Genomic DNA, 25876 nt, shown 5'->3' with positions numbered 1-25876 from the left:
CATCATGTAAACATACAGAAGACGTGTCTAGCTTTAGGTTGCATGGATATCATAGGATGGTTTTCCATGGATGTTTCCTGATCACCTTTACAAATATACCATGTTTTGCTAGCCATATAAATCTTTTCCAACTATAAAGTCCTGTTTATTTTTGCTGAAGTTCTGATGTTATAATGACACAAAGTTTGCAAAGTAAGTGCATATTTTCCTTTCTGAGCCTGTAAAGCATGAAATGCAACATGTAAAACAAGTATAATATATGGTATTTTATTTCAGATAAGAAATTGACAAGCACTCATCAATCAACATATTAAAACGTTTGTGCCATCAGAGCAAACTCACATATGACGGCTCCTTAAAATAAATACTTTTAAGAGGAAATAATACAGACAGAATACGTGAGGCTCAAACCACACAGACAAACAAATTATCCAAATGTCCAAGAGACGAAAGGGTCTGAAAATTCCCAAAGTTAACCCCGACTCTCCAACCAAAGGAGTTTGTATAAAACAGCTAAGTATTTTTAAAAATACAGAATCTTACAAAAACTTTGATTTTCTTGCTTCTTTAAATCACTGTAAAATATCAGCTGGTATTATGACAAGAAATCATGAATTTTCTCATGTGGTAATAAAAAGACAGAATGTGCTTCTGCATTTTTACATTAGTATTCACATACATCATGAGTGAACTATATCGTCAATGTCCTCCACACCCCTGGTGGTGCTATCATGATGATGGGCGTAGAGCACAGGGCTGCTCATCATCGTTGCATTGTGTGTCGATCTGAAGATAGTCACCGGTGACCATGGTAACAACAAAGGTGCAGTCTGTCTCGAGACACCCACATATGTGCAGAGATCATGTCAGCCTCCGAACAACATCCAAAACAATACACTCGATCCAGGTGTTCATTGTCCTAATAGGTTATTATACCAGGAGCGTTCACATTTTTATGTATATAAAAACAAAAACTTAAAAACTATTCTTTTTTCTTTTTACAGTTTGTCAACTTTCAAATGGTCCAAAGAAAAAAAAACAAAAGAGACAAAATAGTCATGAACAGAAGAGGATTCAAGAATACAGGTTACAGTATAAACGTGTGATCCAGGTGTTAGCACATGAAGCATGCATGTGTTTGTTGCCCTGCTCACTCCGAAAACCCTCATGAGAAGACGTACTGTATAAAAAGGCCACATGGCTTTTCCTTCACTATTAAATGCAAGTCTACTCCAACAACTAGCCTCTTTGTCTGCTCTGCTCATTTGGAGACAGACAAAAGGTGCTTTATCTTTTCTCATTGTTGGACTCCACAATGAATATGAAGCCTCTCAGGGTCAGTATGAAGTGTGTGTTTGGTACATCGAAGTGCTCCTGAAGCCATCTATGACCAGGTCAAACTAATTACAAACACAAGTCACAGACAGTTCCAGCAATGGAAAGGAGCAACAGATTTGTAACTTCAATGTTGGCAGGTAATACATTTTTCTAATAGCAGCCAAGATTTATTTTTTATGTCTGGTTTTTTAATTTAAAAGTCAAGAAGTACTTTTTTTTTTTCTGTAAACGGAAAGTAGGATATTCAATAGCTGTTAAGCTTAGCTTAGCATAGGGAACAAAAACCAGGGCAAATAGCACGTTGGCTCTGTCTAAAGGTTTGTGTATTGATTAATAAGTGAGCTATACAGCTGCTGGTAGGTAGATTTTGTTCATGAACAAAGCCAGGCTGTTTCTGCTAATTTCCAGTCACTGAGCTATGTTTAGCCAACCAGAAACTGCCCCTAGTTTAATATTCAGTACAGTTAGAACTGTCAAAATTAGACTATTAAAACATGATTTGAGCTGCGATTTTCACCTGAAAACATTGATTTTATTTGTTTGTGTTTAGTTAAATCTCATGAGAAGTTCTTACCAGGGACTGTGTGTTTGTCAAGGGATCAATATACCGTATGAGCGTGTAAACAAAAGGCAGTTGGGTTTGAGCTTGAGTCTGCTGAGCTCCCTCCACTTTCGATTACCCATGATAGACGGGGCATCTCTAAACAACTTTTCCTCTTTCTACTCTAAGTGCAGCGCAGCCCCTCACCCTAACTTTCATATTTTCTCCATAATCTTCAACGTCTTTACTGTGGAGATAATATTAAAAATAAAAAAAAGTATAACTTAAGATAAACTCTCTAGGCACTATTTGATTTCCAAGGCTTTTTGTTGTAGACTGTGATAAAATGTCAGCAAACTTATAGAAAAGAATAATAAAAAAAAACACAAGAGAGTGATGGTTCAGTGGACCAAACACTTTCTTCTCTTTGATACATCAAGGTCCTCCAAGTCAGCTAACTCAGCCAAACAGACTCACTTCAAGCTCTGTGGTGGAGAGGCTGTAAGGGCAGAAAATATCTAAAGGGTAAATGTGTAGAATTTCCAAGATTAAGTATAGTTCCAGTCTTTAACCCTCATTCTCCTTCATGAAGAGAGAGCAAACGGGGGATCTTAAGCCATTATCTTCTGGGGAATCTCTATAGACGCTTTGATGAAGATGCAGTTGTCTCGGACGTAGTTCCTCTTCTTGATCTCTTCGTGCGAGATGAACTTGGGGTAGCCAAAGCCTAGGGTGCTCTCGTCCAGCGAGTTGCGGCTGCTGCAGGGTTTCTGGAAGTTCTTCCAGTTGGGGTCAGGGTTGAAGGTCTCTGTGATGTGCTGGGGTTTGGAAAGCGACGGGTCGCTCTGATCCAGGATGGAGAACGTCACCTTGTAGGAGAAGGGCCACTCCAGCAGGTTGTCGTACTCTCCAGGCAGCACGCGGATGTAAACGGAGAGGTGGGAGCCTTCGCCGCTGCCGTTGCCATTCAGGAAGGCTGACACCTGCAGTTTGTAGCCGTAGCGGTGAGTGTAGAAGGGCGGACTGAAGAACTCATGGTTGCTCCGCAGTTTGGCCTCCTGGAGTTTGCGGGAGTAGTCGTTGAGTTTCCAGATGAGAACGCCGTCGTGGCTGACAGACAGCTCCTCCATCTCCCTCCGCAGCTCCAGGATCTCCTGCCGCTGGCGGCCCACCAGGTTACACATCATGGTCAGGTGGGACTTGGTGGTGTCTTCCAGGTGACGTCCAAGAGCTAATTTGGGGCACTATGGAGAGGGAAAAATTATTTTTTTTTAAAAGTGTTTTTACCTTGCAAAGTAGCAGAATTTTTCACGACATTTGCAAGAATGAAGAATCAGTGTGTTCAAATCATATGTGCTCCTAAATAAATAATAAACACTGAATATGATGAATAAGTGAACACTTGGACTGTCAAAATGAATCATCAGTCAGCTGTTGTTTTCATTTCCATCAAGCTTTCCAGATGCTCCGAGTCTAAACAGAGCGCCGAGCCAACAGCGCTCATTGACGCTCATTTGTTGCTCGTTCTTGAACCTGTCCACATTTCAACAAATTGATGTGAGTCTCAAAAATAGATAAAAATGTGCTGTCAGAATGAAGAAGTGCTGCTCTCATTACAATATACCCTACGGGCACAGCACAGGATGTTTGGAAACAAGGGGGGGGGGGGGGGGAAATCATCACTTTTGACATGGTGACCAACGACATAAAGAGAATGCGATTAAAACTTGGCAGATCATTAACACCTAACAATGGTGGTGTTAATGGTGGTGACAGAGGCAGTGGAAGTGAAATGATGCAGGTCAGTCTTACTCTGTGTTTGCAGCCGGCATCTTTGAAGGGACAGAGGATGAGCGCACTGCCGCAGTTGTCCTTTACATGATTAGCCAGGTCCTCACGAGCGATGTTGGGTGTGCCGCACTGGTTTGGGCACTGGACAGGGAAGCGAGGGCAGTGATACTGGTGGTTCTGTGGAAGAAACCGAGAGTGATGAGAACTCAGAGGGCACAGTGGGGTTGCAAAATAATGGTCACACACAGAAAACTGTCCTTGAAAGTTCAAAGAATACTCGTGGGTTTAAAAATGAGTCTGCAGAGAAAGGCCAGAGAAGCAGAGGATAAATAATCCTGAAACCTCAAGTCGTTTTTATGATTCTTACCCAACAAATTAAAGCCACCATTTTTTTTCTTATTTTACCATCAGCTTAAAATCTTGGGTTGGCTGAACAAACAGAACTGTTGAGGTGCATTTTCCTCCTTTTCTGATGTCTTCTTGACAAAACTACTGTCGATCAATAGTTTTTGTTAATTCAGTTTATCTTTTTTGTATTCAAAAATTTTAAAAAATATCTTCAAATGCCGCATTTTGTCCAACTAAAAGACCAAAACCAAAAAAAGAATATAAAATTTACAGCAATATCAAACAGAACAAGCAAAATATCTTCATAGTGAAGTATGATGAAACAATTCTTTCTCTCACTTTTGCTTAAAAAATTACTAAAATTGTTGCCCTACAATGGATGAGATGGCAACAATAGGACTATCACCTGCTTAAATTAACTGAAGTAAACAGAAGAAATCAGGTGTGCATTTGCCAGAGGGAGACCCTGAAAATCACACGAGGAGCCACTAAAAAACAAATCTGCCCTTCAGATGTGTGCAGTAGCCAAGATGGTGTCATTATGGCATATCTTGGCCTTGTATGTGGGGGAGGGGAGAGCAACAAGACTGCTCAGTCTCTGGCCAGATGTGTGAAACAGCAGGTGCCTGCACATTAAAGCCCAAATGGCTAAAGAGCACCTCACAGGAACATCTAGCTGATACAGAACAGGTACACCATGGATAGACTCATCTTGCAGCTGCAGTAGGTTTTCTTTGTGTTTCCTGCTTTGCTGAGGCTGTAAACTGTCTACGAGCCACATGAAAATGATCTTGAATGAGAATAAATGTGTCTCTGCACTTCGTCATGCCAGATATAATGTTGAAGTTTCACTGTTCAGAAGGAATTCAAGCATTCATTTGGGGGGAAATTAGAGTTTCTGGTCGTTGACTTCATGGAAACCGACCTGGATTGTGTCGAAGACGAACTCTTTGCCGCAGTACTTGCAGGGCTGCGTGCGTTTCGGACACTCAGCCATGCTGTGTTGGGACAGCAGACGACGCATCATCCTCGCCCCACACTTGTTCTCACAGTAAACACTCTCCTGAGGGCACACACCCTGGTGGTTCTGGGATAGAGATGAAAACACGTGGTTATAGAGTCAGTCCACACTTTAAACTGTAGGTTTCCTCGATCACAGCTGCATTCAAATGAACCAAATAATGACCGTTTTCCTACAGCAGGGCATTTCGGAATATAATTGTAACATAGTTTGGTGGGAAAGAACAAAGCTGCATCTCACTTCAAGGCTAATTTACTCTGGTGATTTTGATCTTATGAAAGCTTTACAGTGAAATGACTTTATAACATGTGGCCCATATTCCCATAACAAAACTGATTATATCTAAAAGTGTCCAGCACAGGATGTCGACCTTTTCAGCAACAACTTAGCTGTCTCCAAATTGGCAATAACATAAAGGAAATTAACATTAACAACTTTGTTTATTGATCAATAAAGCCTGATTTATAATGATAAAAAGATGCTGTAGTTCACATTTCTTTGTTGACTGATATTCCAACACTGTGACACATTCAAAGGTGTAAATTTAGCCTTCGTCTGAGTGCTACTAAATTAAACCAGTTTAAAGCCAGGTCCAGAAGACAGAATCCTTTCAATGTGAGAGTGGAAAGGTGGATTTAATGGCTCTGGAACTATTTGCGGAGGGGAGTCCAGAGTAAACAGAGGAGGGGCGGGAATGACTGAGCTGCTGGTGAGGAGCAATGAGGCACCTCAGCTCGCACGCTGAGGAAAACTCTTTCAGTATGAAAGACACAGTCAAAGGTTCTTTCCTTCTCCTAAAACATGTTATTTCAAAACACTCTTTTACGGTGCTGACACGCAGGCATTAGTTCCGCCTGCTGCTTTTCACAAATACACCTTTCACGTAAGCATGGAAACCATTGAGTTGTCACACCGGGTTGTTTGTGTCAAACACGTGCTGTGTTATAACAGGAAAATAAAAGAAACAGGTTTGGAGTGTTTACCTCGTAGGCTTCGCCGGTGAACTCGCTGCCACAAAACTCGCACTTGACCTTGCGCTTGGGGCAGTCGTGCTGCAGGTGGTCGGGCAAGTCGCGACGTGTCAGCTTGACAGAGCAGCGATTCGGGCATGGTATCACGTTAAAGGCGCAGGTGGAGAAGTGGCCCTGAGGGAGACACCGTGACATGTAAACAGACTTGCCCAAATGTCGGGTGCTGAGCCAGGAGAGGAGGCAGCAGGTATGAGAGGAGATGAGAGCTTCCTACCTGCAGCTGCTTCATCTGCCCGGTCCAGCGGCACCCCTCCTCGCTGTGGATGCAGCGGATGGGCAGCGCCAGGATCAGCTGCTCCAGCTCTGGGTCCGGGTAAATCTGAGGAAGAAAGTAAGACGGGATCAGTGTGGCAGATCCAGTAACACCTGAAGCTTCTAATATATGATAACATCTAGCAAAAATGCTTAAAGCATTAGATAACTGATATTTCTCATTTTTATTAACACCATATCCAACAACCAGACTCCAACCAAAACCTGCAAAGTTATTCCTGAGGGTAAAGACACATTTCACATTTTGAGTCAGACCCACATATGCTGTCCTGTTGGTGTAAATACCCTCTACAGTATAAAATGTGTATTCATCCACAGTTTAAGACGATCCTTCTCAAGTTCATTGTTTATAGCAGTTTCATAAAAGCAACAGTGTACAGCTGGTTAACAAATAAAAACTATAAAAGTATACATCAATGTGAGATGTTTTTTTAAATATAACTAGTATGGGTGGACAGCTATATTGGATGATATTCAGTTTGTTAACTGCAATTGACCTGCTAACACGACGTCCTATGGCAGTGGTCAATATTTATCTGGTGTTTCCCGGTTTTGTTGCGATGACTTTGGCCTGACAATGACGATTCATGAGGTTTTATTCACATTCAAATTTATTGGACGCAAGAAATTTTACCAGGTCATGTGAGCAGTGAAGTCACTGAATTGGGCGAATTGTTTAACAGGCTGAAAAGAGACAAACAATTACGTTTTCTCACAAATGTTCTTTCAATGTGGAAGGTTACATATAGCTTGTAAAAGGAGACATTTGAATGAAACAATTTGTTCCCATTCCAAGACAGTGTGATGGAGGATGGAAATACTTGAAAGCTGCTATTTTTTATAAAGCCCATTTTATTGTTTCTCTGGCACTGAAGGAAGAATAAATAAATAAATAAAAACAATCTGGATCAGCTGTTGGCCGACCAGCAAATCACTATCTTTAATTCAGTTTTTTTTCTTTCAGAATTTCACAGTTGGTGCATCTCTTATAAGAACAAAGTGATTTTAAAGGACCACAGGTCCGCAGGTTTTCTGTGTATTAGCTAATATTCTGGGTTTTTTCTGCTCTTTCTCTGTCCTTCATATTTTTCAGAAGTGTTTCCCTCACTTATCGTAATGGAGAAAAAGAAAAGTGTTTCATGACGTCTATCCTTTTCATCTTTCTTTTGAAGGTTAATGGAATGTCAAAGTCTAAAAATCTCATTTTCAATCACTAAAAGAGGCTTTTTTTAGATTTTTGCCATCCATAACATCTTGTTCAACCAGCATCACTGTGTCAGCCGGAATGTGGCAGTTAATGACTCAGAAATCTACCCAGTACAGCTTTATCTGATTAGCTGGGAACAACACCTCTAAGTCCCTGCAAAACCACAAATTTGTCGGTTCAACAGGCAAAAGGTAAAAGGGCCATAATGTAAATAATTCAGTTCCTTTTTCCAAACTGTTGTTCAGCTGCTTTCAGTCACACAGAGTTGAGACCGATATGTTAAAGAAAGGGAAACTAGCATATTTTCCAGGAAGAAACCCACACCAAACTGCAGCGCACTGAGTGGAGCCAGCTACTGCAGTGATAATGAGTACGTTTATGGGTTTATGGGACCTTTGAGAGACATCCAGACAGAGATGTGGAGCAGAGGAAAAGATTTATTTATCCTCGGTCACTGAGCGATGCGGATGAGTCAGTTTTCTGCCCAAACACCCCAAATCCTCCCCGTCAGGTCACTGTCCTGAGGATTTACAGATATGTGCTGAGCCTCCATCCCCCATGCTGTCACACAAGCCGAACACTGGTCAAACAAGAAAAGCAAGCTCCTCAAAAATGTTACAACAAACAAAACAAATCAAAGCTAAGTTACAGCTGGACTGGGGTCACGTGCATCTGCACCGAAATATGGGAGCAATATCCATCGAGTTAAAAATTCAACAGGAAAAATCACCTTTATCCTACTTTGTCAGGAAAGAGAAGCCCCTACCAGACTCAACAAGTGTCTTCAAGTGTTCCTGTTAAATTTGCTCAAATGCTGTGAAGCGAAGCTCAGATATACAAACGATGCACTACATTTGCACTAAAGAAGCAGGCAACATTTTCTTGCCATGATCACATTCTCTGAAGAGGGACAAAGAGGAAAAAAAAACCTCAAAACCATTGTTCCAGTCTTGGAATCTGCTGGAGGGCAACAACAATGACCTTTTAATAACTTAGTCTCTGGCTGATCGACAGAGAGGGAGGGGGTTAAGCCCTTTGGAGCACTGGGTTGGGGGTTTATTCTGTCTGCTGCAGCAATTGCTGCCCCTCACTCCTGCAGCAGCAGCAGCAGTACAATCCTTTAATGACTGCAACGCTGTTGCAGTAGAAAGGTTGTGTTTGTGCACATTTTTGAAGGGCAGCATGTATTACAATAACCCTGACAGGAGACCACCAGGATGGGGTAATTTGCAGGCGACTGGGAGCTTGTGTGGGCCTAGGTAAATAACAATGTCAGACAGGTGTGCCCTGAGTACATCCTTCCTATGGGGAGTCCCTGCTATTACAGGCGCCTTCATCGCTCCCAGCACAGCATGTAGACCTGCACCGCTGCCACGGTGATCCTGCAGCAGCTCTGGTTAACCTCGGAATACAAACATTTCTTCTTTCATTTCCTTTTAAGTAGCTTTGTTAAAATCGTCTTATTGCTCACTGTCTGACAGCATCCGCTTGTTCCAGCATTTCATTAAATATATGACTAACACACTGAGAGACATACTCAAACACGAGCTGTCAAGGGGTGCAGTCGTTTTCTCTATGAATTTAAATCTTCGCTTTTTAATTTCTTCTGTGGGTTTGAACAAGGTTTGTGTGCACTGCATAATAACCGAGCCAGCAGCGTTTGAGTCTTAAAGGCTAAATCAGACGAAAGCCAACAGAGTGCATGGGAGAAATATCAGTTGATGCCAAAAGCTGCACAGAAAAAGAGATGATCCTTTCCTGTCCCTTATCCTTATGTTCCCATCTCTCACTTTGAAATGCGGATATCACACGTGAGAGAGTTCTAACTCTGAATACAGCTGGTCCTTATCTCCCCCCCCTCTAGTACTATCTGATTAGCTGCATTTAGAGTGCAGCTGAAATTTATTTCTTCCTCTGGATGGGGACAGATTTAGTGCAGTGGTTTAAACAAACGCATAACAAAATTAAATGCAACCTCTAACTTTGAGTTAAGACAGGTATTTACAGCCTTTATGTTATATATTCATTCACTGATAAAAACCCTGTAACATTACAAAGTCAAAGTTACCAACTTAAACTGATGCTCTTTAAGGTCAGATTAAATATGTAAGAAGACCAGTTTCCATGTTAAAAGGGTCATTTAGATTTTAATGGGTTAAGTCTGTCCATATGCATCTAACCTTCAAACTACAGCTAGATCTACTGTATGTGCCCGTCTCCTCTCTGATTTGCATTTTTTCCTGGCTGATCCTGTTCACCCAGTTTTATTTACATTTTGCAGAGCATGTATCTAACAGATTCTTCTTTTGTTTTAGGAACAATGTAAGTGTCTTTTTGTGCATCTTAAAAGGGGAAGTTTGTTTTCGGAAGATATTTAGATCACTCGAGATCCGCGTGTAACGGGAGAGAACAGGGCAATGTAGCAGTTAACAGTAACAGTTAAACAATGTAGCCTCTAAATAAGGCATTATCTGTCTTTATTTCACCAATACTTTAAGACGAATGAATGAATGAACGCCTACTACTGCACTGTGAGCTCATAACTGACATGTTGTTGTTATCCGGGGCTATCGGGGGGCTTATAGGAAGCTTTCTACACACACATCTAGTGGAATGACTTCATCTACGCGCGCAACTGCAGCACAGCTCATTCACTCTGGTAAGGATTTCCATCGTACTCAAAGTCGTCGTAAAAATCTGATAAATATCCTGCCATGTTGCACAAAACGAGCAGTAGCAAACTCCGTGAGAAGTTGGCCGACTGTCACAGAGCACAGGATAAATAAGCTGTGCTGCAGTGATGCACATCGTTGAAGTCATCCCACTAGACGCGTGTGTAGAAAGCTTCCTATAAGCCCCCGAAGCCCCGGATAACAACAACAACATGTCAGCTATGAGCTAACAGTGCAATAGTAGTAGATGAACGTATTTTATGCCAGAAACAAGGTACAGGTTTAAAAAAAAAAAAAACTTCTCCTTTAATTTAAAACCATTTTGTTTTTAATGCTCCTCATTGACACGCACAGCTAGTGGCCTGTAGTTACACTGATCTAGAGTAGAGCGTTAACAACCCAAAATGTTGAAGGGTTACCTAACCCTAACACACTAAAATTAAGAGAATATGGTCCACATTAGTCTTGCTAAACATCAGCATGTTGGGATTAGCAGGTTAGTATCATATAGTGTGTACATGGATGGATGCAGCTTCGGTGATGTTTTGCAGCCTTGAGTTTAGCATTTTGGCCGACATCATTCGGCTTTCTTTAAAACCTTAAAGCAATACAATGTAACTTCTCAAAAAGCCCATTATGGAGCTCCCCCTACAGGCTTGGAGGTAATGTACGGTTACACTGTCGTAAATACAACACCCTTTCGCTTTCACGTTTCACGTTTGTTGACGAACCGGCGAGGAGTCAGAAGGTGCAAGCTATGTCGACCGAGAAGGTAAGAGTAATCAAATGTACCTGGGAGCGTGAGAGGGGTCTATTTGTTTTTTTGCGGTAGGTGTGCCAGAAAGCAAGTCGAAGTACTTCCGCTCAGCTCCCGGGCCGGTCCAGCAAAGTTAAATAGCGCAGTTTTTCCAACTCAGACCCCCGAAGGGCATAGGAGACAGGCCAATCGTAATATTAAAACTCATTCTAGCCGCACAATTTTTTCCAGCTGTTATTTTAAGTTAGAAATGTTTCATAGTATTGCTTTAATTTGCAAGTGAGCAGTGGATCTGACTGAGAACCGCAGAAACTTACAAAGCCCACTGAGTACACAACGTAGCCCTGAGCTAATGTGTACCTCATTTTATTATCTGTTTTAGTACAATTTTACAAAATGAACTGTATTATGCTGTATGAAATATATGGCAATAGCAGCTGAGACCATGATATCAATAACAAAATGTTTATTAATGTTACACATTAAGTGATTAAGTAGGTTAATTTTCTCTACAGATTTCTATAAAAACAGTATTCTTTTTGCATGAATTGTACCCTACTGGGCAAAGATAGAATGCAGTTAAAGACAGTTCTGCACTGGCTTTCTTTTTATTTTTACCCAGGGCTACTAAAACCTTTAAACCACATTCTTTGTTTGGCATGTTGTGGATGTGACTCTGAGGGCTGAGAATTAAGATCGGACACTTTGTGTAACAACCTGATGTGAGTCGCTGCCCCATGAGTCACAAAGGGTTAGAGCTTGATTCCTATGGTGCAACTCACCCCACAACTGGTAAACAAGGTAGCTGCTTGTTAGCACTAACATTCTGAGCATGTTAAAATGTTAGGATGTAAGCACTCAAACAAGAGCTTCAAAGAGATGCTGGAATGGCTATAGACTTATGTTGTTTTTGTTGACTGTTTTCCTGTTAGTTTGGGATAAAAAGTGGAGTTAATGTGTTGTGTGAGTGTGAACCATACCTTGGCATAGTCTAATGGAAGCTGATCCTCTGGACACTTGAAGACCCCCTCACTGCAACAAAACAGAAAAAAAAGCTTGTTATTATTGTAATCAACTAGAATGGAAGACGATGACAATGCATTACTAAAAAAAAAAAAAAAGAAAAAAAGGAAGCATTATCACACTCAGTTCGATTACAAACTCTGACGCTCAGAGATAAAAGGCTGTTTGACAGTCTGTAAGAGCAGTGCAGCTCTGCCTTTAGTTTTACTTTGTTCAAACTCACTTTTAATCTGAGAAGTTCTCTGACTCATCATACTGTATGACGTACAAACACACACTCGCGTGCACAATGAAGCCAGATCTGTGAGCCACTGACTTTAATGACATTGGCTCTTTTATCCTCTCCCCCTTAGAGGATATGTCTGCACAGATTTATGTTACTGCAGCAGAATGAAACTACAACTTAAAGCCTGGTCTGTTCATCTTTAATACATAAAGAGATAATTGAGGACTTTAGCTTTCTTTGCTATTTCTTTGTGATATTTTTGCAATTGGTCCAGATGACAAAAGATCTCATTTGAACAGGTTTCCATTTTTCTCTTAAAAAATGCACAGCGAACATTGCCTTTATGCTGGAGGCCCTTCTTCAGGAAAAACAATTTGCTGATCTGGTGGTGCAACAGTAAGACTAGTTTTTGTACTTTAACAACTCCCTAAAAAGGATTTAACCTCTCTTTCACCACGAGCCCCCAGTGCAGTTTCTGTGGCAAAACGGAGGAGATTTCAGCAGCTTGTTTGGGGTCAAATGAGTTAAGTGTCACGGCTCATTAGGGCAGCCCCTTCCCTTAATCCCAACTATGATGTCATCATGAAATATTCAGACCCACAAGCGGTGAGCTGCAACACACCAGCGAGGCTCACAGCTGACAGCAAACACATCCCTGAGAGGCATTATCATTTTTAATCGATACATATAAATGATAAAAACAATCTTCAATAGCAGCGCTAATTCATTAACATTTTACATGAAACTGCCGGCAAAAGAGATGTATAAAAAACATGAACGTGTTCTGTACAAAAGTCAGAGGGCCTGAAGCTCAATCTGACCTCCTATGCAAAGAGGCCTCTTCTGACCCAGATTGTGCCTAAATTAGTTTAAACTAATTAAGGAACAACACTGTGCAAACACTAACTGTTTGCCTTTCGGTGCTTAATTTGGTTGGCAATGTCACCTGACCGCAGCTCCCAGAGGCACAGGGCCATGTGACAGGACGGGAGTGCATGTGCACTTCACCCCATCCACCCAGCTGTGAAAAGAGCGAACTGATGGGGGGGTTGTGTACAGGGGTCGAGCCCGAGAGTAAAGGAGGGTTGATGAAAAGAGGGCGGAGGGGGGAGGTTAATGCATGACGAGACAGCAGTAATTTTCTTCCATTAGGGTTACTGTGTCAGCAGGGAACTGGAGACCAATTAACAAACCACAGCGGGCTGCAAAAGAGGGTCAATCGATTAGAGGCTGGAAGAGCTTAGTCAGCATCTCGTGTGTGAAATAATTTACAGTACTCATCGCCATCACCAAGGAATCACTATGGAGAGCGCTGCCTGTCCCGCAACCTTAAAGCAAGAGGAGATGGGAAGCGACAGGCTCTCCACTCTGGACAGGGGTGATGTAGGTGCAGGCAGGGCTCAGCCTGAGGCCCCGTACAGCTCGCGCCCCGCATTTGACGCACAGGGAGGCAGACAGGCGAAAAGAGCCTAGTCACAGAGTGTCAGGATAATTCCTTCCCTGGTCGCAGAGAAGTTCCCACAGCCACGCATTCATGTGTCCAACCCCACTCATCGTAACGCCACATGAGTCTCCTGAGTCAAATTTCTGTGTCTCTGTGACAAAACATTGGAAGATGGGGTTGATGTGTCACACAGCTATGGATCAGTGCAGCTTATTTCTTCTGCACAGTGAGGTCTATCCGGGGGGGACTAAATATAACTGGGGCTGTAAGTGCTTAAATGAGTAATCTTTTGGAAAGTTTTTCAGTCATGAAATGTCATGAAAGAAATATCACAAAGGAGCAAAAATGCCATTACATGTCCCATTACCAAACTAAAAAACATTGCGTTTCCACAAATAATTCAAATAACAATTATCTTAAACACTTAGATAAAAAAAACGATGTTCTGGTCTAACCCAAAACAAAAGGAATGTGGATGATTAGATGGGAAAGAATGCAGTAAGAATGCATTTAGCCACTCAACAGGAAACTATAAGCAGAGTCAACAGTCATGCAATTGTTTTGTCGGAGTGTTACTTTCTGGTTAAAATAAATGTCTACTTTCATCACACGTGTGCTCTGCATAGGGCTAACAATAGGAGGCAACATACGTTTCTAAATGGGGCCGAAACATGGTGGTATATACGGTAATGGTGGTAAAGTACTGGTCTTTGATGAGCACAACTTTTTTGTTAGAAATTTAAAGAGTTTGGGATTGTTGAATGCCTCAGTGTTCAAAATATACAAAACAATTATTTGTCCGAAAGACAGTCTGGAATCCACTAAGCTATGACCCAGACCAAAAATAATAATCACATTGCTCTCAGTAAGCTCATGTAATATGCTAACATGCTACATCAGGATGGAGAAAAAGGAATCTGCTGGCTAAATAGAATTTTGTTTGTCCTGTCACGGAGCCATTTGTACCATTGAAGACTTATTGCAATTTGGTTTGTTGTTTGAGAAACAACAATACAAAACAGTTTTGGTTTTCAGTGGTCCGAGTTGTTTGATAAGACTCTTACTGCTACTTACTGGTAGTTCATTAATAGGTTTACATTGAATATTTGCTGGTCACATGTGTGCATTTGCTCCCTCATATGATTGAAAAGAGGGGCTCTGAAACGAGACAAAACTCTGATGTTTAACTTTGGAGTGTGGGAAATTGTGAGCTAACTGACCTCTGACATTCTGACCCAGTTTATACACTAAGAGATTAATCCTTCTATAATTTAAGACTTAATCTGTTGCATTGACTGTTAGTTATGGTTCTAATGAAGTTATTACATGGAAAGCATTTCACAAAGAGACAACCCCTTTGTGTACACCGCTGCAAGTAAGAACATGTATCTCAGAAACCTCCTTTAAAACGAATATCTCTCAAATGTTTATGAGTATCGGCTCCCAGACCGCAGTTCACATTCTTGTCAATGAGCATCCAGGGAGAAACTCATAAACAATGTTTCAGAGTTGTGATGGGACATCACATGGGAATAACTTAAGATTTTACTACATACAATATAATACTATCACCTCATTAAAGTTTTATCACCTCCCTCTGTCCGTTCAGCTGCTCTGCTTCAGAGATGAGCATGTCTGTCTCTGCCAGATCACATTATCACATTCTGTAAGCATAGAAGAATAAACAAAAACCAGAACATCCACCTCTGCAGGAGAAACGTTCCCAGAAGTCAGACCCTCTACCTTGGACCCTAAATCCTTCTCTCCTCCATTTGCCCTCTCTCCCCCCCTCATCCACAAATCTTCCTTTGAGGTTCGGATTAACCCACCATCCATTCGTCCAGCTGATACCACGAGGACAGCCATCACAACATGCCTCGTCACTCTGTGCACACGTCCTGACAGGCAGACGGTGAGAAGTACAAATCCCTCAGGTTTAATCTCACCGGTGCAAAGCGGAGCGCTGCTTTTCGAGTGACAGTGACCAGCCTGCAGGCCACACGTAGAGGACAGGTTGGTGACAGCATGTCTCGCAAACCAAAAGCGCGGAGTGACCTTGAGCCCTGCTCTACTGACTAACAGAAAGACACCTAAACAAATCTCCTTGTGTTTGCCACTGTGGCGGGAACGGCCTGTGAGATGCACTAAACAAACTGAATCGAAAGCACCAGAGCTTTGGAGAGTGCACGTCTGTAGCACATTAACACCTTAAACAGACTTCTGTCATTGACTCAGATAGCGTCGGGAGCCTCGACTGAACTGCTAACTTATCTCCCTCAGGAACTCCCTTCCAGCTTTCATGTTCACCCCTGTGCTAAACCGTTTTTGTCTTTTCAAGTTACAACCCAGATTAACTTTAATATACACAAACAAAACCTTAAATTCCAGCAGCGCCCTGCCTGCAAGCTTTGGCTCCTCTCAGGAAGCTTGAGAAAACAGGCCCTCTGTTTTATCTCAGATATAGTTACTGTAATCCCCCGAATGCATCTGGTTTTGAGCGTGTAAGTGTGTAAGAAGCCAGGATTTCCTTTGTCTGAGCCTCCAATTTTGAACAATGAGTGCAGATTTCATAGAGAGACTGGAGTGTGTTTCCAAGAAAATTGAATCAATAGTCTGTGCATACAACCATTTTTAGTTTGCAGGAAAAAAAATGCACACTATCTACTTAATTAAGCAGTCTGCACCAGTGTAAGATATAATAATAAATAATAATCTTTAGATATACTATATATTTTAAATATATAATAAACCTGGTTCAAGTCTTTAAGCTAAGTTAAGCTAAGCTAACTGCCTGTGTGGTGCACAGGCATAAACCTGGTTTCAGTATTTGCATCTGACTTTCAGTTAGACAGTATAAAAGCATTATATGTTAAACCAATGATTGTAAACCACTGCATTTACTAGAGAGTAAGTAATTTACTAGAATATATTTATTTTAAAGCAAATCTACTGCATTACATAGATGCTAAAATGTTTTGTCACTGTGACAATTTAGGACATGATTCAGTGTCTTGGTTGGTTCAATAAAGTTGAAATATGAGACCCAGACTTTACAAAGTGCTGTTTAAACTCTGTTCAAACACTATAGCATACTATGTGTAAAAGTATGCACAGTATGTTCCATTGGCTTTAAGCATTGAAGACGTTGGGGTCATTTTGTTCGTGCGACTTCAAAAAGCTACTGGCACTTTAATTACAGAACCCAACAAAGAGAAAACTAAATGTTTTTCCACAGATTTAACAGTTAATTCTTGTGTTTTTCCAGCTGTCTTTGAAGCCGTCTGACCACAAACCACACTTTGTTTTAATTTCTTGCAAATGAGAAGGGAGGAGCTTACGGGCATCTCTGCTGTTTTCAGCAATTAAGGACAAAAGGATAAAACAAGATGAACCTAGTTTACAGCTTATATTAACATCTCTCTGTACACAAAAAAGTCAAAAGTTGGGATTTACAACTATTAATTGAGGAGCTTAAAGCCTTTCCTAATAGCCCCTATAGACTGACCTACTTTATTCACCCACTAAATGAAACCACCCTGACTGAACAGCTCCCTGTCAGTGACAGCAGATATTCGCCCTGCAGTCCCTCTACCCCTCATCCTCATGACTAACTGTGACTGAAGTGTCCCCTTAAGAAGCAGGCATGAGGCTGGGTGTTGTTTCCACCTGTGGAACCTGATAGGCTTCGCCTGGAGTACATTTGGCTTTAAGCCGAGCTTTCTGCAGCCGCCTCGTTTGTCAGAGGGAGGATCTACTTTCACAGGGTGTGATGACACTCCTGCCCACAGGTGGAAGTATGGCCTCTATATTGGCTTTCTGCGTGGGACATGAACACAGATTGACACCATGACAGCTCATTGTCTGGGATTTAATGCCTACACGATAAGCTGTCCACACCCACGGTTTGTCAGAGATTATGTTCTTTACAAATTCTGCGACGTTGACAGGAACGCAAAGCTAATAGCTGTTAGGAAGACCCAAGTAAATCAATGTGTTCCTCTCAAATAATGAACAAACCTAACAAAATGTAAATGTTTGTAACTAAAACATGCAAATGCTGTACAGCATAATATCATAGGATATATTAGGTTACTACAAACCAATGTTGTTATCCAAACTGTGAGGAGAACAGCTACAGTACTGTGCAGAAACACTTAACTAATCCTCATTTCTTTTTATTTTGCTTCCAATCAGCCAGACTTCCTTAATCTTTTTTTCAGTCCAGTCCTTATACCTGATCTTTTATTTTTTTTTCATGTTTGTTAAGCCACTGTTCACTCAAGTGATGAACCTGTATTGTTTCTATACATGACAACTTAGCAGTAAACCAATTTTAAAAAGTTTCTTCAGGCACCAGCAGACTGTCACAAAGACACAGTTTGTTCCCACTTCTTTAGTTGAATCTATGAAATTAAGATTTGTGCATTGACAAAGTGATCGCTAAAGAGCAAATGATCCCAGGACACAACATTACTGAAGCGGTGTGGGATCATCTTTACAGAGAACGGAACAAAAGGCAGAAAACATCCAAAGAAGAGCTTTGGGATGTCCTTCAAGAAGCCTGGAGAACTATTTCTGAAGACTCCTTAAAGAAAGGACAGAAAGCTTGTCTAAGAGGGTTCAGGCTGTGCTGAAGAATAAAGGTGCTCATAACAAATTTGGAAATAAATAAATAATCCTGTATTCCTGGCATCATTTAAATAAATGAGGGGTGGCTCAACAGTTCTGCAGCATGCTGTGAATTAGCTCTCGGAAACCTACAAACTTGCAATGCAGCTATTTGAGTTCAAGTTGAAATTTTTTTTTAACATTTTACATAAAAGGCAGAGAGGACATGAACATAACTGTTAGTTGTACATCTGGCAAAGTATTGACTGTTCCCCATCTGCCTTACTTTAGCAACTTTACCATTCTGTATCACTTCACTGAGCAAACCCTTTCTTCCCACTGATCAGTGCACAGTTTAATTGGAATCTTCTTCTCTATTATGGAGACTGACATTACCGTATGCCTTAAGCAGTTTTAAACAGTTGATAGAGATTGTACAGAATGTACTTAATTATCTAGCCTGCTTTGTTTTTGCTTTGCATGGCACAAATTCTACTGTTGTTACTGAGCAAATTTCACCAAAAACAGAGATGGCGTGATGAATTTTAGTCAAACGAGATTTAATATTTCACGGTTTCATTTAAGCAAAAGTCAGTAAATTGTTAAATAAAGAGTTTCTTTCTGTATTAATGCTTAAAAGGAATGGAATGATTCCAACTTGGTGCAAAGGGGCAGTAAATGCTGACGTAGGTGTTTTTAGCATACAGACACATGGCAGAAGCCTATATGTTGAGGGTCTTAGGAGCCTGAAGGGTACAATTGTTAGGAATATGACACCTGTAAAATCCTTTCCGACTTCCTCTGCTGGTCACTAACAGCCTCTGGCAGCCGTTTCATATGAAGTAACAATGGCTGACAGTGTGCAGGTCACGCTCATCAGCAAGACAGAAATAAATCACTTCTGACTCAGTGTCAGACAACCCAATAAAGACAGGTGGAAAATTAAATCCTTCATTGCATACATTCATCCAATTAAATGATTCTAGTCGTTAAAACTCCCCATTTTATGCTTCCACTTGTTGTGTTGCTTTGCCAAAGCAGGAAAAGATGATGCAAGTGGAGGAAAGGCACTACTAGTAGAGACAGTGTGTATATGTGTGTGTGTGTGTGTGTGTGTGTGTGTGGGTGGATGTCTGGCATCCTTCCCTGGCTTCGTCTCCTGCACCCCATGTAACACTCTCAATGAGACCAAATGTGGACCAAGATAGAAAAACCATTAAAGGATGGTTTTACTACGACCAACACTGACACCGCCTACAAAAACTGAAGAAAAGACTGGATTTTGCACAGAGGCAATATTCGGACCACACAAAACACTGTAGATCAGGACACCTAGAGCCATCCCTGCTAATGGCGTCATCGCTTATGTAATGATATTCATTTCTCTGTGCAGTTCACCTCACCGTGTTGACATTTGTGAACACAAGCCATCTGTGAGCGAGTTCACACAGCGTTAGCAAAGTCTCAGTTTGTTTTCCTTAAATGTCAGCTTTGCAGTAGTGTGCAGCAGTAGATAAAGACGAAAATCAGTGTATACTCTGTGCTACACACAGTCTGACTCAACAATAACATTACATTTTCTTGGGTGGCCCCTTAAATTTCTTTTTTGTGGCAAGAGACTGCTCATTTATTGCTTCATACCTGAGCAAATATTACTAGAAAAAAGTTCACACAGTGATGGACCTGTAAGATATAATCAGTGACATTCTCTCTTTATGAATATTAAATTGTTTTGATTGTAATATCATGCATTTACATAGACAGTAAGCATATACACAGACTTAGATTAATACAACCATGTTTCTATATTTTCACATTATTGTTTAATGTCTTTTCTTCAAAGCAGACCTAAATTTCCTGGACAGAAATATCCACAAATCAGTCAGTTTGCGGTTTGTGCACAATTAGACGACGATGACTAATAATATTGCCAGAGGTACAGCTTAGCCACACAGTCATGATGGCAAACAGTAGATATAAAAAAAAGCCACTTAAAAAAAAGAGGAGAGGAAGGAAGAATGGGTGAATTCAGAGGGAGGAGGAAAAGCCATCTGTAGGCTGAAAGCTACAAGATGCAATAATCTGTCCTTAAGTGTGAGAGAACTGGAGACAGCACTTATAACTAGTTATAATCCCCTTGTACTGTCTCCCTCCATCAGCATGATTGGGCTGTGACATTGAGTCTTTTTAAGTGAGGGCTTGGTTATAACAGAAGGTGCTAATCCAGCTCCTCAGTTTGGCTCAGCTGAATTTATGAATTTCTAAGTATCATAAACTCAAGACTTTCTCCCAACTCACACCTGGAACATTATGAAATCATTAGTCGTTAAAGATTCTGGGAAACATGGGAGTATGAGTAAGCGAGGGGGGGGGGATATATAATTAAATATAGATAAACAAACTTGTTAGCTTGAACTGGTTTTAAAGAGACAGTTTGATATTTCTGTAGTGGGGCTGTGTGACGTACTTATGAGTAGTTAGTACCTTACCTGCAGTGGGCTGCGGTCACAGGACTCAGTCTTTCATAGCATAATAATTTTAGCTGGGACGCACAGTTCCCAAAAAAAGAACTACGAGACGGTAAAAATTGAAATTTGTAAATCTTTGCAGAAGTAATGCCCAGGAGGAAGATTTCCAACAAGCATGATAACATCCTCTGGCAGACTCAGCTGATTAGCAGCAGAATACAATAGGTGATGCAGAGCGACATGGATGTTACTCAGTTTAGAAAATTGAAACAAAGTAAACAACAGTCTGATGCAATATTGGCGCATTGTAAAAAATAATCTGCAAAGTAGGGTTTGCTGAACTGCCATCACATTTTTGAGGTTTGAGTTGTTTTAGATGGCGACTGCTCTAGGGAGCTGTTAGCTCCGCCCCCCATTAGCATTCCTTCCTGCTTATACAAACAGATGGTGCTCTGACCACTGCCTACTACAGGTAAAGCACTAACTACTCATAAGTACCTCACTCAACCCCACTTAAAGAAAACTCCAAACTATCCTTTAAGGGGGCCTTATGGCACTAATTTCTAGAGCTACATTTTTACTCGAGGACTTCACTAGAGTAGCTCTGCATGACTGACACTGATCCTTATTTATCTTATACAAGCCATTTATGCCTCCCATTTGTTCATGCTCTGCTCTGTCTGAAACATGAAATGTTAGCTCTTCTCTCTTTATGCCTCCCCCCTCCCGATAAACCTACTGTCTTCTGATTATCCAACTTCTGGAAGCCTAAAAGAACCCAAAGATTGTAAGTTATACAACCTTTACCTGTAGCAGATTGAAAAAGTTGTGATAAACTGAAACTAAGAATAGGAAAGAATGATGAAGAACAGGTGTTTAAAACAGTCCGACACATGTGCATTTAGTACGCTTTTACCACATTAATAGAAACTTTAGCCATATTTAATATGAATATCTGACATCGTAGCGTTGCACATAGTGTATACAGTGTGACATAAAATAATAAAAAGTGCAAAATGTTGCCAAAAATATTGAAAAAAAAAAAACAGCTGTCAGGTGTGTGTACAAATAAATACAACAGCAAATATAGTAGAATGCTTCTGTTTTCCTGATAAATTTTATCCCCTTGATTATATGCTGTGTGCACAAAATATAGGAAAATCAATGTACTTTCATTAACTGCTGCTAATCTGGGTGCAGGGTGGGGGTGAAAAAGAGAACTCTCATCAGTTTTACTGGGAGCTAAGCTCATGCATGCATGAGTGTGGTCACCCTCACCCACGCAGTACACAGCGAAAAAAGGATAGACCACCATAACGGAGGCGTATCCACACAGACGAGGGCCTGCACTACGTACATGAAAGGAAAGGAGGGCTTGAAAGGAGAGGCTTTACGTCTGATCTGGTTGAAGGGCGGTTTGTGCAGGGCCGGGTGGGTGGAGGCCTGCATCTGGAGATCAATGAAAGTCCTGAGCTTTAACATGTCACACATGTGACAAGGACCCACTGGTCAGTGAAGAAGTGCTAAAAGCCGCTGTCATGGTTTCAGTAGGTGTGAAACACCCCACTATCCATTCTACTCCTCACTTTCACACAAATGTGAGGATTTAATGCTTTGAAACAGCAAGAGAGTGCAGTTATTTAGCAACAAATGGAACCACTTAGAAGCTATAAAAGTTTTTTTCCACGCACATGTAAATTCTGGCTGTTTTAATCACAGATGGCTGGTCTAATTATAGCTACATGTCAGGAGGCAGATTTCTAATGAAAAGAACTATCTGCAGCGATGGCGGCTGGCTTAAAGATGCAGTGGTGCTGCAACACTAAGCTCAGGAACGCTTGTGATGAGATGAGGGGACCTGAGATGCCAAAACAATGCAAAAAGGAGAGGAGGTATGCCAACTGTAATGCCAACATTGTTCCTTAGAGCAGCATTAATGAATCAGTGACTGGAGTCACAATCATAGAGAAGTGCAGCATGAAATCACAGCATTAACACAGATTAAGTGAGGAAGCAGCAGCATGCTTCCGGCTATTGTACAAACTGTAAAGAAGAGAGATGGGATGCACTTTGAATCAGTGCGATAAGTGCATGTTACCAACTCTTACTAATCGGAAGAATGAATTATCGATACGGCGTTGATAAAATATGACAATAGGATCTGACTGACAACTATCTAAACATTATTGAATGCAGATTGGTGTTTGTATATTTTAAAATTTCCTTACTTCCCATTTTGAGTGTAATTGTCAAAAAAGGAAACTCAAGAAACAAACACGAATTCATCTGATAATGGAATGTTTTTTCATTAATCAATTAGTAATATTCTGACCGTGTCATTATCGTGACTGCTTCATGAAGTATAAATCAGATATAAAGGATGTGACCTCTCAATTAGCGATGTTGACGTGCTGAGTTAAGCTAACGCTTTCTTTCTTTCTTACAGTTCAAACTAAACTAATCAGCACATGCTTATATCTGTTTGTTAAATAAAGCTACCAGAGAGTAGAAGAATGCAAACAGGGAAACTGCTAGTTTGGCTTAGTATACAATCTGCTTACTAACACCTCCAAAGCTCACAAACTAACTACTTAATATGTTGTTTGTTTAATCCGTACAAAAGCCTTTTGCACAAAGCCAAGCTAGCTGTTCTAGTAAACAAACCTGCAAGCTGGGGTTAGATTCATATTTAGCCAATGTGGTATCAATCCTCTGGTGTAACTCTAACCCACCTCATAGCTTATAATCACCTCACGTTGTGATGGTCAGAACATCTGAAATATGGTTCACAGGGAGGTTAGGAGGTTAATGCCCAATAAATCCAGACATAAGCATATTTTCTATTAGAAAACCATTCACTTTGAGAACACTTTCTCTGTTTAGTTTGAATATGAGATGTGAAATCAGTCTGTCACATTAACAATGGCCCAACTTGAGATTTAAATACAAGATTACTGTTGAAGCAACAAAGTAGAACTTGCAACAGAGATAAACTTCTGTAAACCATGACTGGGGTGAGTTTAATGAAGAATCTCTGTGATTACTGTGATAAATCCTGTTTAATAACCATTAAGTAAGAAAAAAAAGGTTTTACATACAAAGGTCATCAATGATGTCAAATAATTTAAGCTTTTGCCTTAAATAATCACTTTAATTTGAGATTTCAGGGTGAGTTAAGACCTAAGAAAGACAAGAAGAAGAATATACTGTGAGCTGGTACTGACAGCGCATTATTCCTGCGTAACGACTTCCTTTTGCTCTATTTGGGTTACATTTTATGACTTTGAAAACCTCCAATTTCATTTTCAACCATAGAAGAAGCCAAGATGAACAGTTTGAATTTAAAGAGAATTTATTTCAGGCTTGGCCACCAGAGGCGCAACATTAATCAAAGACCACTTTGAGCACTAAAGTTTTACTATTTAGCACCTATAGACACATGAGCTCATGGCAGCAGAGGAAGGGAGGATGGGATGCTGCTCTCATCATAAATCAAATTTTTATAGCAATACGTTGGAGAGGTCTTTGGTTCACTCGTTTATGGAGTTGGCTCTCAATTTCAGAGCCAACGCTGGACAAAGAGGACTGTTGTTTTTAATGCGTGCAGATCTGCTGTGCACCGAGGGGGCAGAGCCTCCTCTCATCACCCTTCAATTAGAACTATTCTTTTATTGCAGACTGACACTCCATAAAAATATATGCAGAGCAGAGTAAGAGCAAAACAAGGTGATAGGGGGAAACAAACCAGTGTCTGCAGCCAGACTGAAATACAGAGCACTTATTGTGTTATGAAGTAGAAGCAAATGACCCACAATCACTATGTTTCTTCATTTCTACATCACACCGTCTCCAGGGAGCAACTGCAGCATGTGGGCACAACAGATAATTCTTCTTACAGGTCTCACACCTGTTCACCACCTACAATGGGAAAGTAGATGAAACAACAATCGGCAATCAGACCTAAATTGTTGCCGTTTTAAAAAATGTTCGAAAAGGTTGCACACTGGATGCTACAAAATGTGATTTATTTATGCCGTTTCAAGGGCGTCTTTTGTGAGCAATTACAAACGTACGTGTTTGATCATGTAAAGATTCTCGTCTTATTTCGATTTACAATATGTTTGAAATAAAATGGGCTGCACAGAGATTTGGTGGTTAGAACTGTTGCCTCATCTGTCCACTGATAAAGGCCTCTGCAGGCCAAAACATCTTGAAATAAAACTTGATGGTACTGAAATCCATCTCTGTAAAGGCATTAACTGAATTTTTGAATGTAAAAGTAAATCAATTGGCAACCAAGCTGTATAGAAATGTGTCCTATAAAGCTGCCAAACTGAGAAAAAGTAATCATTAATCATCATAAAGGAAAATCTGTGGAACATGATTAGGAGTTTCAATGAAATAAGCCGGCAAAACGACGGCTCGAACAAGATACCACCAACCAAATACTGTGGGAAGTTTCGCAGTTTAAAAAGTACCCACAATTGTTCTTTTGCTCAAGACAATGAGATGGTTCAGGGCACTCTGAGGTTCATTGTTCCAATTCTGTTTATCACTGTGCATTGGCAGTCAGATAGTTTGAAAAGCCAATCACAATCGATCTGAAAAGCTCCTGATAAAGCATCATAAACTCAGAAGTGGGCTAAAGAAAGTATAAAACTCAAACAGAGATATTTCAAAAACTGTAAAGGATATAAAAAAAAACAAAAAACAGAAAGTAAGTTTGAAAGTCTTGTGACACAAAGTTCAAACTATATCCGTGGCTGAAACTACGTGGAGGTTGTTGACGTTTAGATCATTGTATGTACCAAAAGCATTTGAAGATTCTTTCCATTGACTTCCATACTGAAAATTACCCCCGCATAAAGCAAACAACTGTAATGGCACTGATTGGTGCATCAACACCACTGGCTGTTAACCTCAAATATTTGCATTTGTGTATGAAGAAAAAGATCGTCCACCTTTGTTTTTTCTCAGCAGGTCAACAGCCCTTTCTGTTCTGCCATCAGTAACCAGCTGTCTTTGTTTCCCGTCCTTCATAGATAAGTAGTCCCCTCCACGCAAACTCACACAAATGAGCACACGCACACCTTTCGAGCTGACCTGCCATGTGTGTGAAATAGCAGGT

At 40.7% G+C, this 25876-nt stretch overlaps 1 protein-coding gene across 1 annotated transcript in view; it reads right to left on the bottom strand.

Annotated features, from left to right (window-relative positions):
• Positions 1–251: 251 nt before the first annotated feature.
• traf4a (tnf receptor-associated factor 4a) overlaps positions 252–25876 on the bottom strand; it is a 37409-nt gene continuing 11784 nt past the window's right edge. The window contains exons 2-7 of the mRNA XM_075473149.1: positions 11960–12011; positions 6285–6389; positions 6023–6184; positions 4944–5105; positions 3692–3847; positions 252–3123 (exon numbers count right to left, since the gene is read on the bottom strand). Of these exons, the coding sequence (XP_075329264.1) occupies positions 2491–3123; positions 3692–3847; positions 4944–5105; positions 6023–6184; positions 6285–6389; positions 11960–12011 (1270 nt within the window). The 3' untranslated portion in view covers positions 252–2490. The remainder of the gene's footprint in view (positions 3124–3691; positions 3848–4943; positions 5106–6022; positions 6185–6284; positions 6390–11959; positions 12012–25876) is intronic.

Source organism: Odontesthes bonariensis, chromosome 9 (assembly GCF_027942865.1).
Source record: "Odontesthes bonariensis isolate fOdoBon6 chromosome 9, fOdoBon6.hap1, whole genome shotgun sequence".
NCBI classification, from domain to species: domain Eukaryota; kingdom Metazoa; phylum Chordata; class Actinopteri; order Atheriniformes; family Atherinopsidae; genus Odontesthes; species Odontesthes bonariensis.
The sequence above is the reverse complement of the archived record's forward strand: the minus strand, read 5'-3'. Positions and strand labels throughout refer to the sequence as shown.